This window comes from Stigmatopora argus, chromosome 1 (assembly GCF_051989625.1).
Source record: "Stigmatopora argus isolate UIUO_Sarg chromosome 1, RoL_Sarg_1.0, whole genome shotgun sequence".
NCBI classification, from domain to species: Eukaryota; Metazoa; Chordata; class Actinopteri; order Syngnathiformes; family Syngnathidae; genus Stigmatopora; species Stigmatopora argus.
Genome location: NC_135387.1, coordinates 12,145,385 through 12,156,873, shown reverse-complemented (window position 1 = coordinate 12,156,873; position 11,489 = coordinate 12,145,385). Strand labels below are relative to the sequence as shown.

General features: G+C 39.5%; 1 protein-coding gene and 1 long non-coding RNA gene across 3 annotated transcripts; both read right to left on the bottom strand.

Annotated features, from left to right (window-relative positions):
• Positions 1 to 3,465: 3,465 nt before the first annotated feature.
• Positions 3,466 to 4,584, bottom strand: LOC144071623 (uncharacterized). 2 transcript variants are annotated; one of them, XR_013299683.1, is made up of 5 exons: positions 4,450 to 4,584; positions 4,220 to 4,294; positions 4,086 to 4,112; positions 3,842 to 3,864; positions 3,466 to 3,763 (listed from the first exon to the last, which is right to left on the bottom strand). It is a non-coding gene; the product is annotated as an uncharacterized LOC144071623 (long non-coding RNA). The 2 variants fall into 2 exon arrangements; XR_013299686.1 differs by having other exon boundaries at positions 4,466 to 4,484.
• Positions 4,585 to 4,874: 290 nt separating this feature from the next.
• LOC144082209 (proliferation-associated protein 2G4-like) lies at positions 4,875 to 10,815 on the bottom strand. Its single transcript, XM_077609184.1, has 13 exons — positions 10,599 to 10,815; positions 9,579 to 9,707; positions 9,396 to 9,501; positions 9,248 to 9,317; positions 8,452 to 8,544; positions 8,324 to 8,387; positions 8,161 to 8,239; positions 7,629 to 7,707; positions 7,390 to 7,523; positions 6,235 to 6,329; positions 6,032 to 6,159; positions 5,807 to 5,860; positions 4,875 to 5,713 (listed from the first exon to the last, which is right to left on the bottom strand). Exons 1-13 carry the CDS (start codon positions 10,684 to 10,686, stop codon positions 5,654 to 5,656), a joined length of 1,179 nt encoding a protein of 392 aa, XP_077465310.1. The 5' UTR covers positions 10,687 to 10,815; the 3' UTR covers positions 4,875 to 5,653.
• Positions 10,816 to 11,489: the final 674 nt, after the last annotated feature.

Here is an 11,489-nt window from a genome sequence, read left to right as displayed (position 1 = left end):
AACTGATTGTGAAGGCCTTGAGGCAGATTTCTGACCCTGGATGAAATATGATTGGTTAAATGCTTCAATATGAAAACACATCTATGATTCAGATATTTCTTAGGCCAGCAGAGAAGGCCTTGAAGGCCCTGACGGCCCGCCACTGATATATATATATATAGGTCAGGGCCTTCAAGGCCTTCTCTGCTGGCCTAAGAAATATCTGAATCATAGATGTGTTTTCACATATATATATATATATATATATATATATATATAAATATATATATATATATATATAAATATATATATATATATATATATATATATATATATATATATATATATTAGAGTGTTCAATCAGCCTACCATGCATGTTTTTGGAATGTGGGAGGAAACCAGAGAACCCGGAGAAAACCCATACAGGCCGAGAATATGCAAACTCTACACTGGTGGACTAACCTGGATTCAAAACCATATTAAAAAAATGTTTTACAGTAAATGTTTTAAATTGACTAAATGTTAGGTTGAACAGTGGAAGAGTGGTTGGCACGACTGCCTCACTGTTCCGAGATTGAGGGTTTAGGTTTATAGTCTGATAGAGCATTCTAAATTGTTCTTAGGTATGACTGGGAGCAGCCTCCAACAGTGAAACTGGATTGGACATCTCGTGCCATCAAAGTTTGCCGTTGACTTAAATGGGTGCCCTATAAAGGGTTAATATTAAACAAATTGTACAAATAATGTACCAGACAAAAATAGCTGAATTAAACATAAAATGCAGCTTTTAAAATGGTACATATTTCTTATTATGGATTGTGGGGTTTAAGTAATTGCCCCTTTTTACATTATGTATTAAGTGCAGCTAATCAACCAATCCATAGAAAAAATATTTTCAATGACTCCACCCAAGCCTGATTAGGTCCAGACAAGTTCCATCCAAGAGTTGGTCAAAAGAAAAACAAAATGCCTTGAATTATCTAGAGTTAAAGTAATTGTGAGCAGCCCGCTGAACAAGTGTTTAGCTCATCGACCTCACATTTCTGGGGTCGAGAGTTCGATCCCAGGTCGGTCCTCACAGTGTGGAGATTTTATGTTCTCTCCGGGTACGGTACTCCCGTTTCCTTCCACATCCTCAAAACATGCAAAGGAGGCTGGTTGAAAACTCTAAATTGCCCCTAGCTATGAATTGTTGTACGTCTCTTTGTGCCCTGTGATTGGCTGGCCACCAATTCAGAGTGTCCCCCACCTGGTGCCCGTAGTTAGCTGGGATAGGCTCCAGCACCCCCTGCGACCCTTGTGAGGATAAGCGGTTCAGAAAATGAATGAAAGGAGTAATTATCATTTTTTCTGTCTAAAAAGCATTACAAATTTATAATAAAACTTAGAGGCTCCCGCAATCCACAGAGACCATTTAACACGAAGGGAGAAAAGATGCAATAGTGGTAGAACCTTGCCTGCAAAATTACCCAAGATCACAGCCACGACTCATCCACGAGGTAACAAAGAAACCACGAGGACATCTGCAGGCCTTAGTTAAGGTCAATATTCATGACTCAACAATAAGGACATAAAGAGAACCCATGGGGAAGTGCTTTGACACTGCTAATAAAAAAACAAACACTTGACCTTTATGCTTTATAGGCAACAACTCTGAATTCTAAGTGATTTGGGAGAATACTATATGAATTGACAAGACAAAAAAAATACTTTGTGGATGGTGTATGTCTCATTATACATGGAGAAAATGTGACAGTATTTCAGAAAATAAAGAACTCCTTCAAGAAGTCAAAACACCTTGATTATGCTTGTGTCAGGTCAAAACTTACTATGCATATTTTTATGTGATTTTATTTTCAAATGGCTGATCAATTACCATGACCTGACATTAGATTATCTACTATAACGCTCAATTTTTTTATAGTATTAGAGTGGAAACTAATGAAGTATACAGCTCAGTGCCTCATGTTGTGACAGACCAGTAATAGTAACACAAATTTTAAAAATCAGTAAAATCCATAATGATTTTCTACTATGAAACAACACTTGTGCCAGTACATTATAAAAGGGAAGGCACTACCATTTCTTGTGGAAAGGAAAGGGCTGAGTCTCTTAATAGTTGCCTGGTTGCTGCCAATTAATCGTATTTGCTCAGAGGGTGTAAAGTTTGATGAGTACTTGCACAAACACTGGTTTGCTGATCTTCAGCAGAAACTAAGCACAGTGGATTTACAGAATGTTTTGGCAAAAAACACAATGCATTACGGAAATAGACACATGCAATTGTGTTGCATTCCATGTACGAAACAATAAAATGATTGTGAAACATCTGAATCATTTGACATGGCTCGAATGAGGAGTCACTTCCCCTGAATGTTGAGTTATAATTCAGAAAATGAATGAATTTGTAATTAACATTTGCTGTGACTAAAGATTATATTTGAAACATTGAATGGAACTTCCATTGTATAGTTGTTTTCCTCTCTCTTTGCATGAAGTTTGAAGCGGTGTCATTTCATTTCGGAGGCTTCTTGTGAAAGATACACGGAGGGCTCACACGGTAATCATTGACTGTCAGCTGAAGGGAGGTAGGACTGGACACAAGAAGCAGAAGCTGCAGTCATGGGTGTTTTGATCAGAGTTTAGATACTAGTATATTAAAAATCACACAAAAATAGGAGCGTCATTCTGATATTTTTTGTACACTATACATATAGTTTCCAAACTTAGTTGCAATTGTAATATAAAACAAGCAGTAAATAAATTATTGAGGGTATAAGTTTTACTAAAAATCATTTTTGTGAGCAGAGCAAATTCTTAATTCACATTGAGAACATTTCAGGGAGAAAAAATAAACACGAGTGCTTGTTGGCAATTGAGCTCAGAACAAAAGGTTGTGACATTCCCACTCTCATCCAAGTCACAGGACAAGGTTTAAATAAGATCTTATTTTTCTAATTTGACAAGTGCCCTCCCAAAAGCTGCTCACAAGCACACCATGTTTGGGAATGGTCTGGGGTTGCTGTTAGAAACAGGTCAGAGGCCACTTTTTATTTTCTGTAAAAATAAACTTTTGGATACATCTCAAGATTTTTTTTTTTTCATTTGATGATTGATTTGTCGTTGTACTGTTGGATCAACAGGGCCACTTGTATTCCCTTAGTTATCCGTTAACTTTCAGCTTCAACTTTTCACTAGTGGGTTATAAAATTGCATATTTTTAAACAATGATTAATTTTCTGATTTTGTCTAAGGATTACAATAAATTGGAGAAAACCTAAGATGCAGCTTTAACATTTTGTTCCAGTTCGGACCTGGATTTTAAGAGCGAACAGGAGTCCAAATATGTTTGGGTGGCTAACAGTGAAATAAAAAATAAAATAAAATGCATGAATTCAATTTGTTCATTTTATACGGCATGTTGTTTTTTCCCAGGCAGTCTTATATGAATGTGTGAAAAAAGGCTAACAAAACTTGAAACAGAAATGTTTTCACACCCAAATCTTTAATCAACGTATAAAGAAAAGTTTGAACAGTTTAAAAAGAGTTGAATGCACAAACAAATGTCCAGAAAAATCTTGGGAAAGTCCATCAACCAGCAGGCGTTGATTTGGGCCGATGAGGACATTGATGTCAAATTTCCACATGAGGGCGCCCATCCGCCACTCAATCCATCCGCAGTCTGTCTGTTTGGTAACTGTCAAAAAAGACTGCTCAGATGACATGCGGATGGCAGTTTATTTACTTGGACCTTTGCCTCATCTTTCTCCTCTTGCGCTTCAGTCTGTGGGGTTCATTAATATCAACCATTATTTCATTTTTTTAAAGAAACGCGTGAGTATCGTTTCGGGCAATAGCTCACCTGCGCATGCGCTTTTTTCTCCACTGCGGGAAGGAAAACGTTGTTTTTTAGTTAAAAAATAAAAAGGGCAAATTACATTGCAGTCACTAAAGATGAGCAACCAAATGCATGAAAAAATAAATTCTTACAGCTACATATTATAGTGCGCTATGAAACAATAAATATCTACACGCTCATCTGTCGAGCTAACAAGCTTAAGGTTCTACAGGGGGGAAATGTCATTTAGGAGAAAAAAATTACATACCTTGGCTCGCATAGCGACAGGCCTTGTCTGAAAGAGTCCGATAGAAAAGAAAGATTAATTAGATTTATTCAAGCAACAAATAGATTACCACGGATTCTTGCATCAAAATATAAATACATATACGTACTACGTACCAACAGACGAAAGGCCGTCTCCTAGCTGACGTCATAAAGAAGCGACTGTTTGATACATCACTGTATTGGTGCATTCTGGGAAAATTAGTCCAGTATCTATTTTAACGTCATATATTGGGTTCAATATCTGTAGTATGATCCATATTATTTTAGCAACACTTTCACTGTCACCTTCTGTACATTTTAAGAGATTGGACATTGTTATTCATTCATTCATTAATCTTCCATACCACTTAGTATTCTCACAAGGGTCACAGGGGATGCTGGAGCCTATCCCAACCAGCCACGGACAGCAGGCACGGGACCTCACTCTGAATTGGTAGCCAGCCAATTGCCTGGCACAATGTAAAAGACAACCACTCATGCTCACAATCACACCTCCACTGATTGGGAATTGAACCCAGGCTGCACATGCCAAAATCATGCAGAGAAATCAATGCCCCATCGGGTGGCCCAATATTGTTTTCCCCACTTAAACAAAATAAACTGTATATTTTCAAGCTATAAATGTTGTAATTCATCCATACATTTCTATTTCCAGCTAATATTGTCTCATGCCCACACTAGATGGAAACAACAAACAAAAAAGGCCTGGCCTCATGTGATTTGCATTTAAAAATCACTAATGTTAAAATCCAAAACAAATGTACACAAATTATGTCAGGTGGCTTTTTAATGATTCCAAAAATAGTCTCTGAACTGTGGTTTGTTTTTACAAAAGTATCCCTAGTGGACTTCTTATGTAAACAGACCTGTTGGAGGCACAAGACTGTAAACTGGTAAGAGCATGCACAATTGAGGAAAAAACATCCCCCAACCATCTGTGAAATGGACCCTCCTGTAAATCCTTGTAAATTATTGCCAACCAATGGCTCGAGGCTCGATGCCTCGTGGTGTACACAAAAATGGAGCAGTACATCATTAAGCATACTGTTTGTGTCATGACTTGAAAGGTGATTGTAGTTACTTCAGGATGGGAGATTACAAAATTAAGACCACACAAATTGAAGTTCAGTTTCACTGCCTTGGCTTCCAGTCAGGGAGGCTGCCACACTGATGCGATATTGAGCTTTCTTCATTCTTGACCTCTGAGTCAAACCCCTTGTAATTGACAATATTTTTTTTCATATGGAAAAGTGGGATGAGGGCCAAAGGTCAAATGGCTAAATGTTCCTGGGAGAATTTGCTCTGGATGAGTTGTGTCCACTGTTACAGAGACAAATGCCGCCTCAAGGACAATGAGATTTACACTGGCGGTGTCAATCTTTTTATGTGTTTTAGGTAAAATGTAGAAATTTAAGAGCAGCTTCATCCCAGACTGACGTCAGTTAAATTTCAGAGGTGTTGCTTTGCCACAGGTTCCTCCGACAGCTGGGACAGAAGCGGTTATGACGTCTGTTCTCAGAGTGCGTCAAAAATTGCTCAATGGGAAATTTATTCTGCAGCTTCTGTCTCCATCGACTGCCCCGTTGCATTCTCCACTGTCTTTGAGGCCTTAATGAACGAGGGAGACAATGCATTTTAAATCAAAACATAAAAGGTGAAAAAATAAATTGCCAGAAAACGCTCAGTGGAAAAAAAACTCACCTTCTTTTTCTTTTTCTTCTGCGCCTTCCGACTGGCAGAGCTTTGAATCAAAGCCTAAATTAGAGGATGGGGGGGAAAAATAAAATTTATTTGATAAACTCAGTGACCTGAACACAGTATATGAACATTAAATGGCATTGAAAACGCCAAGTCAACCCAGCAGAGACCTGTCCACGAGTTAGACAGTGGTCTTTGGCAGCATCCCATTTATCAAACATTTCTTACCTTCAAATCCTTGTCCTCCACCTGGTGCTCCGACTTGTAGAGTTCAGGTTCATAGAGGCTGTTTGTAATTCGCAGCGGTCCGTTGGACATGAGCAGCACAGTGAACTTGAACTGTGCTACAAACTCACCTGCACATAAGAGCAGGCTTAGCATGGCATCATTATTGAATAACAGAGTGGCCAGCAAACAAGAGGTCAGCTCACCTTCTTTCTCCTGGAGGACATTAAATGGCTGCAGCAGCTCGTGCTTTGCACACTCCACCACACCCAGCCTGGCCTTGCCCTCATCTTCAAATGCTCTGGGGAAATAAAGAGAAGACATCAAAGATCATCAGGGTGCCTATTTCCAAGATCAAATTAAACTTGTATTGGTGTTACATTCTACACTACCTTCCATAAGTGAGATCCACGATATAGACGTACAAAATTGAAATCATTTTTTAGGGGTGGGATTCGAATTTTTGAAAAATCGTATTCATTAGCAAATCTGTAAATAATCTTTAATCAAATTTTAATCGCACTATACTATTTGTGCTAGAAGTATATATTTTTTTAAACTTAAATAGATCCTAGTGAACCACTGACTAATATATAGATAAACAAAACAATATGAAATAAATAATAATTGTTACACAAGAAGAAGCAGGATTTCATGATCTATTGTCAGGTTTTGTGTATACAGCCGATCATTGATATATTATAATTTGGCCGTGTACAAAAAGCACATGCCTTTGAGTGTCGTTATACTTCTTGTCAATAACAAGAAACCTGTTGGTGTTTGTGCGCTTTTCAGAGTTAAAAAAAAAAAAGGGGGAACAGAGCATTTTGGCTCATGCTTGAATTGTGCATTCTTTAGTGGTAAACAGTGTGACAGCACCCAAAATAAATGGTGAATGTACTCAAATTAAAACTAAGATACACAATTAAACCGATAATAAAATTATCTTGCGAGTGCATAGAAAGAATCTATGATTGAGGGAAAATGTATTTCCTTTTTTGTGGAAATTAGAGATGAGTTCTGTAAAACGGCAGTGGACGTAATTTATTTTCAACATGTAGTCAATTTAAGAACAAGCCAAGTTGTAGACAACAGAAGCAGACAGAATTTAAAAAGTATAAAAAATTGTCACAAAAGAATGTAGGTTGAAAAACATGAGATATAACTTGTTACTAATAATGTTAACTTAAACTCTGCTGGTATAGGTTGGGAAAAAAGAGATTTCATTATGTTCTTGTTCCCAATCAGGAAAACATTTCTTTATGCACTGACTTCTACAGGTAAAATAGTTTTGAAATAAATCAACCATCATCACACAATAAACAATTTTGTACCCTAATGGAATAAAACATCAATATTACCTCAGAGTGAAAGCCATCTTATCGAACCGTCTCTCCATCTCACTAAAGAAATTCCGAGAGGTCTTCATCTTCAATCCGTACACTTTGTTGGGGTCCCGCTTGTAAACAGTGGTCCTCAAGCCGCCATCTTTTGCCTGAGTGGCAACACAATGCATGGTTTTGTCTTGTTTTTAGACACTCCGTTACTTGAAAACTGTCGGTGGAAAAATGAGGAACATTTGATTGTATTCCTTTCTCACCTTCCCCTCTCCAGTGCTGATGAGCACATCCACAGCATACACTTCGTGCACCTCAAACTCGGCCTTCTCGTGGTCTTTCCTACAAAGGAAAAACAGTAACAATGTCAAAAAGGCATAGGCCTACTTTCACAGAGGAGTGAAGCACATCTGAGTGGATATTTAATTCTAAAAAAAAAAAAAGTCTAATAACTCACACTTACAATACACTTGTGAGCTCATTATGCACTAGTGCAGTACTGAAAAGGTGGGGCTCAACATTGTAAGTGATTGTCAATAGAGCATTCCTACTTCTCAGTAACAATGAGAATGTGAGAAACAAAGCCTGACTTGGGAAACATAGAACATGCGGGATGTATTCCATTGTTGTCTTTGCTTACAACGATACGTTGCTCTTTTTTGTTGGACCCACAGGCATCCGGGTTGTTTTCCCCCACAATAAGACATCACGTTTTACGTAGCATGCATGGTGTAGCAAAATTCTAATTAGGAGAAAGCTGCTCAGTGGAAATATATGGCAGTTTCTTAAATGCACCTTTGCTGATCCGATGGGTTTTGGATGATTGTTTTCTCTCCATCGATCACATGCTGTTTGAGCTGATGGGACAGCAGGCCTGTGGACAATCAAGTCAAATTGAGCTCCCGGAATGCAGAAATACAGGCAATTTGAAGTACAAATTGGAGTTTTCCCAATTCACCTTCGATTGGCGAGCACTTGAATGACTTTGCGATCTTGTTCAATGCCTCTGTGACCTGTGTGTTCTTGAAATGGAGGCGTGAGCGTGATTAGACGAGGAAGTGTGATTCTGTGAGTCGTGAACGTTACCTGGTTTCCAGGCTTGACAAGACGCAGGGCAGCCTCGGCGCACATATGAGCTGCGATCATCACGTCAGCCTTGCGGCCTGTCAGGGGCTTCTCCTGCACATACAATATGAGATAAATGGAATGTAGCATCTCCTATCATTAGGGTCCCCACGTGTCTCGCATCCCTCTAGATGGCATACGAGAATCGTTCATCAACAGAATGCCCATCTGCCGCTCATCCTTGTTGTCTCTCGTGTTAGAATTATGTATCAAATAGCATCCGAATCATTTGTGCATACAGGTGTCCACCCGTTTACTCAAACCAAAAGTGCTGTTTGGTTCATGTTGTGCTATCAATTCCTTGAATGTTACAATGTCTCTCACGCTCCTCCTGCTAGGCTGGCTCCCACTTTCGTTACGTCACTTTCAGGCTTCAGCTATCACGGTAAATGTTTGCATATAAATATATTTTTTTAACTTTTCACATCTTTTTCAGATTATTCAGACTTCAAAATGATGCCTTTACTTAGTAATTAGGTATAACATGTGGGGGTGTCTTGGGAAGTTGTTCGATGCATTAACTGGAATTATTTACTAATTATTTATTCATTATTATTATTGATTGATACTTTATTTGTTGTTATTAGTGCACTGCGTGGTGAAATCTCATTATACGTATGTCAATTCAATTTCTAATTGAGCAATACCTTCATGATAGGAGCATATTGACATTGATTGTGATTGTATCATGAGAGCCCATTGTACATGCAGGTTAAACAGTGTGAACACTATCGGTTTGATGATTTTATTGTTTTACCTTGGTCACACCAACAACAAAGCTGTGTGCCACGTTGGCGATAAATCCATCCACGTGCACTCCAAGATCACTAAATGAGTACACAACAAAATAAGCACGAAAAACATCTAACATCTTGTTGCATTTGGTTTAAATACTGTCATCTTACACTTTGACAAGGTCCCCGTCCTTGAGCACGACATCGGGATCACTCTTGAGTGGGGAGTGATGGCACACGCAGTTATTAACAGAAACACACGTTGGAAATGCGATACCTGCAAGAAGAACATAGGGTTAGACAAAAATTTGATGGGAACATCATCCATCAATACTCCAAAATCAACAAGCAAACCTTTCTTCATCTCTTTTTCTTTCTTGAAGATTTTCCCAGTTTCTGACATGATGAAGGCATCACCTTTATCACACAGGCTTATCACTGGGACACCAGCCATCGCCGCTTCAACCACCATCTTTAGGGCCTCTGCAAGGTTAATTGAAAAACTGCTAAATGCGGAAAAAGCAAATTTTGATATTCAAATGGCCAGTCATGTCTTTGGCACAGGTGCCCACTCAACCCTGTGTTATTACAATGCAATTATAATAAACATTAGACACATTACGGCAACATAATATGCGTATCAGCTTTAGATATTTGTACAAACAACTTGAAATGGAATGCTGTGTTTATAACACTACTGAGAAAAATAATGTACTGCAATTTAGCCGTCTTATCCATATGGCTGAGAAACTACTTTTCAGAATTCAGTTGTGCATTTACAAATATGTATATAGAGGAATTCAGATTTATCAATTGCAATCAGTCATATTAATTGCAACAAATCGTGAATAAAAAAAGACCCGGTAGAAATGATCGTTAGCCACGCTGCATTTTGGCAATATAGGAGGTGATTTGACCTCGTTTTGAACGCTATACTCAATGGTTCTTGGCGCGTCCGCTTAACCACGCGTGGCTGACGTACTAGCTCCTATATTATTGGCTTTGAACCTTTTATGATATTACAGATGAAGATTTCTCCTTCCAACTCATAATTTCATTGTGATATTAGTCCGTGGCGCTTCCAAGCTCGCTCGCCATTACTCAGCCTGTTAGCAGCGCGGCTAGCTCTTGCTAACGTGATAGCAGCGAGGCGATACAAACGACCGTACGGACACATTGCAAAGCCTTGCGCGATACGTTGACCTCAGTCCAGTCCGGTCCGCCCCGGCGTGCTTTTAACAAAATTGGTGAATTCTGCAGCGAGAGATAGGCGCACTTTAGCGGCACATGGCACAGCAGCTGCCACACGAGCTAACGTGAGAAGAATTCTGGCATTGGCGATCTGCTGTCACGTTTAACTCTACAACTACTTACGATTGGCAATCTCGGCCCCCATTTTATACTTGGTGACCACCAAATCATCGGCGACGGTCTGCTCCGGTTTCTCTTCATCCCCAGACATGTTGGTAGGATGTCCAAGAGGTCAGAATAACTTTTATTTTTTCCCCCCACCAACAACAACCTTCCCGGTGAGTGTCAGTGAGACGCAGGATGGCCCACGCACGAGCGCCTACAACCATGAGATCCCACCCCCTGCCAAAGATGAGTTTACTTTGAGTCAAGATAGTACACGTCACATTTACTTTTCGTACATTCGTGATTGTTTTCGCCCACTTTCAAATCAGGTGTGAAAACGAATATGAAATATACTATCTCAGATTAACCACTAAACCTGATTGGCCCCTTTACCTTGGTTTTGCTATTTTTTCCCTGAAATTAGAAATTCAGAAAATTCCTTTTTTGAACCGCTTATCCTCACAAGGGTCACAGGGGGTGCTGGAGCCTATCCCAATTAATTACAGGCACCAGGTAGGGCCAGCCAATCACAGAGCACAAGGAGACCGACAACCATTCACACTCATACCTAGAGGCAATTTACAGTGTTCAACCAGTTACTCTGGTGCACGTCGGCCTCACAGTTCTGGGGTTGTGGTTCAATCCCAGGTCGGGCCTTCTGTGTGGAGTTTGCATGTTCTCCCTGGGCTTGTGTGGGTTTTCTCCAGGTACTCCGGTTTCCTCCCACATTCCAAAAACATGCAGGGTGGGCTAGTTGGACACTCTAAATTGCCCCAAATTATGTGTGAACATGAATGTTTGCCCGTCTCCTTGTGCCCTCCAATTGGCTGGCCACCGGTTCAGGGTTGGTGCTACTGGTGCCCGTAGTTAGCTGGGATAGGCTCCAGCAGAAAATGAATGAATATTTGA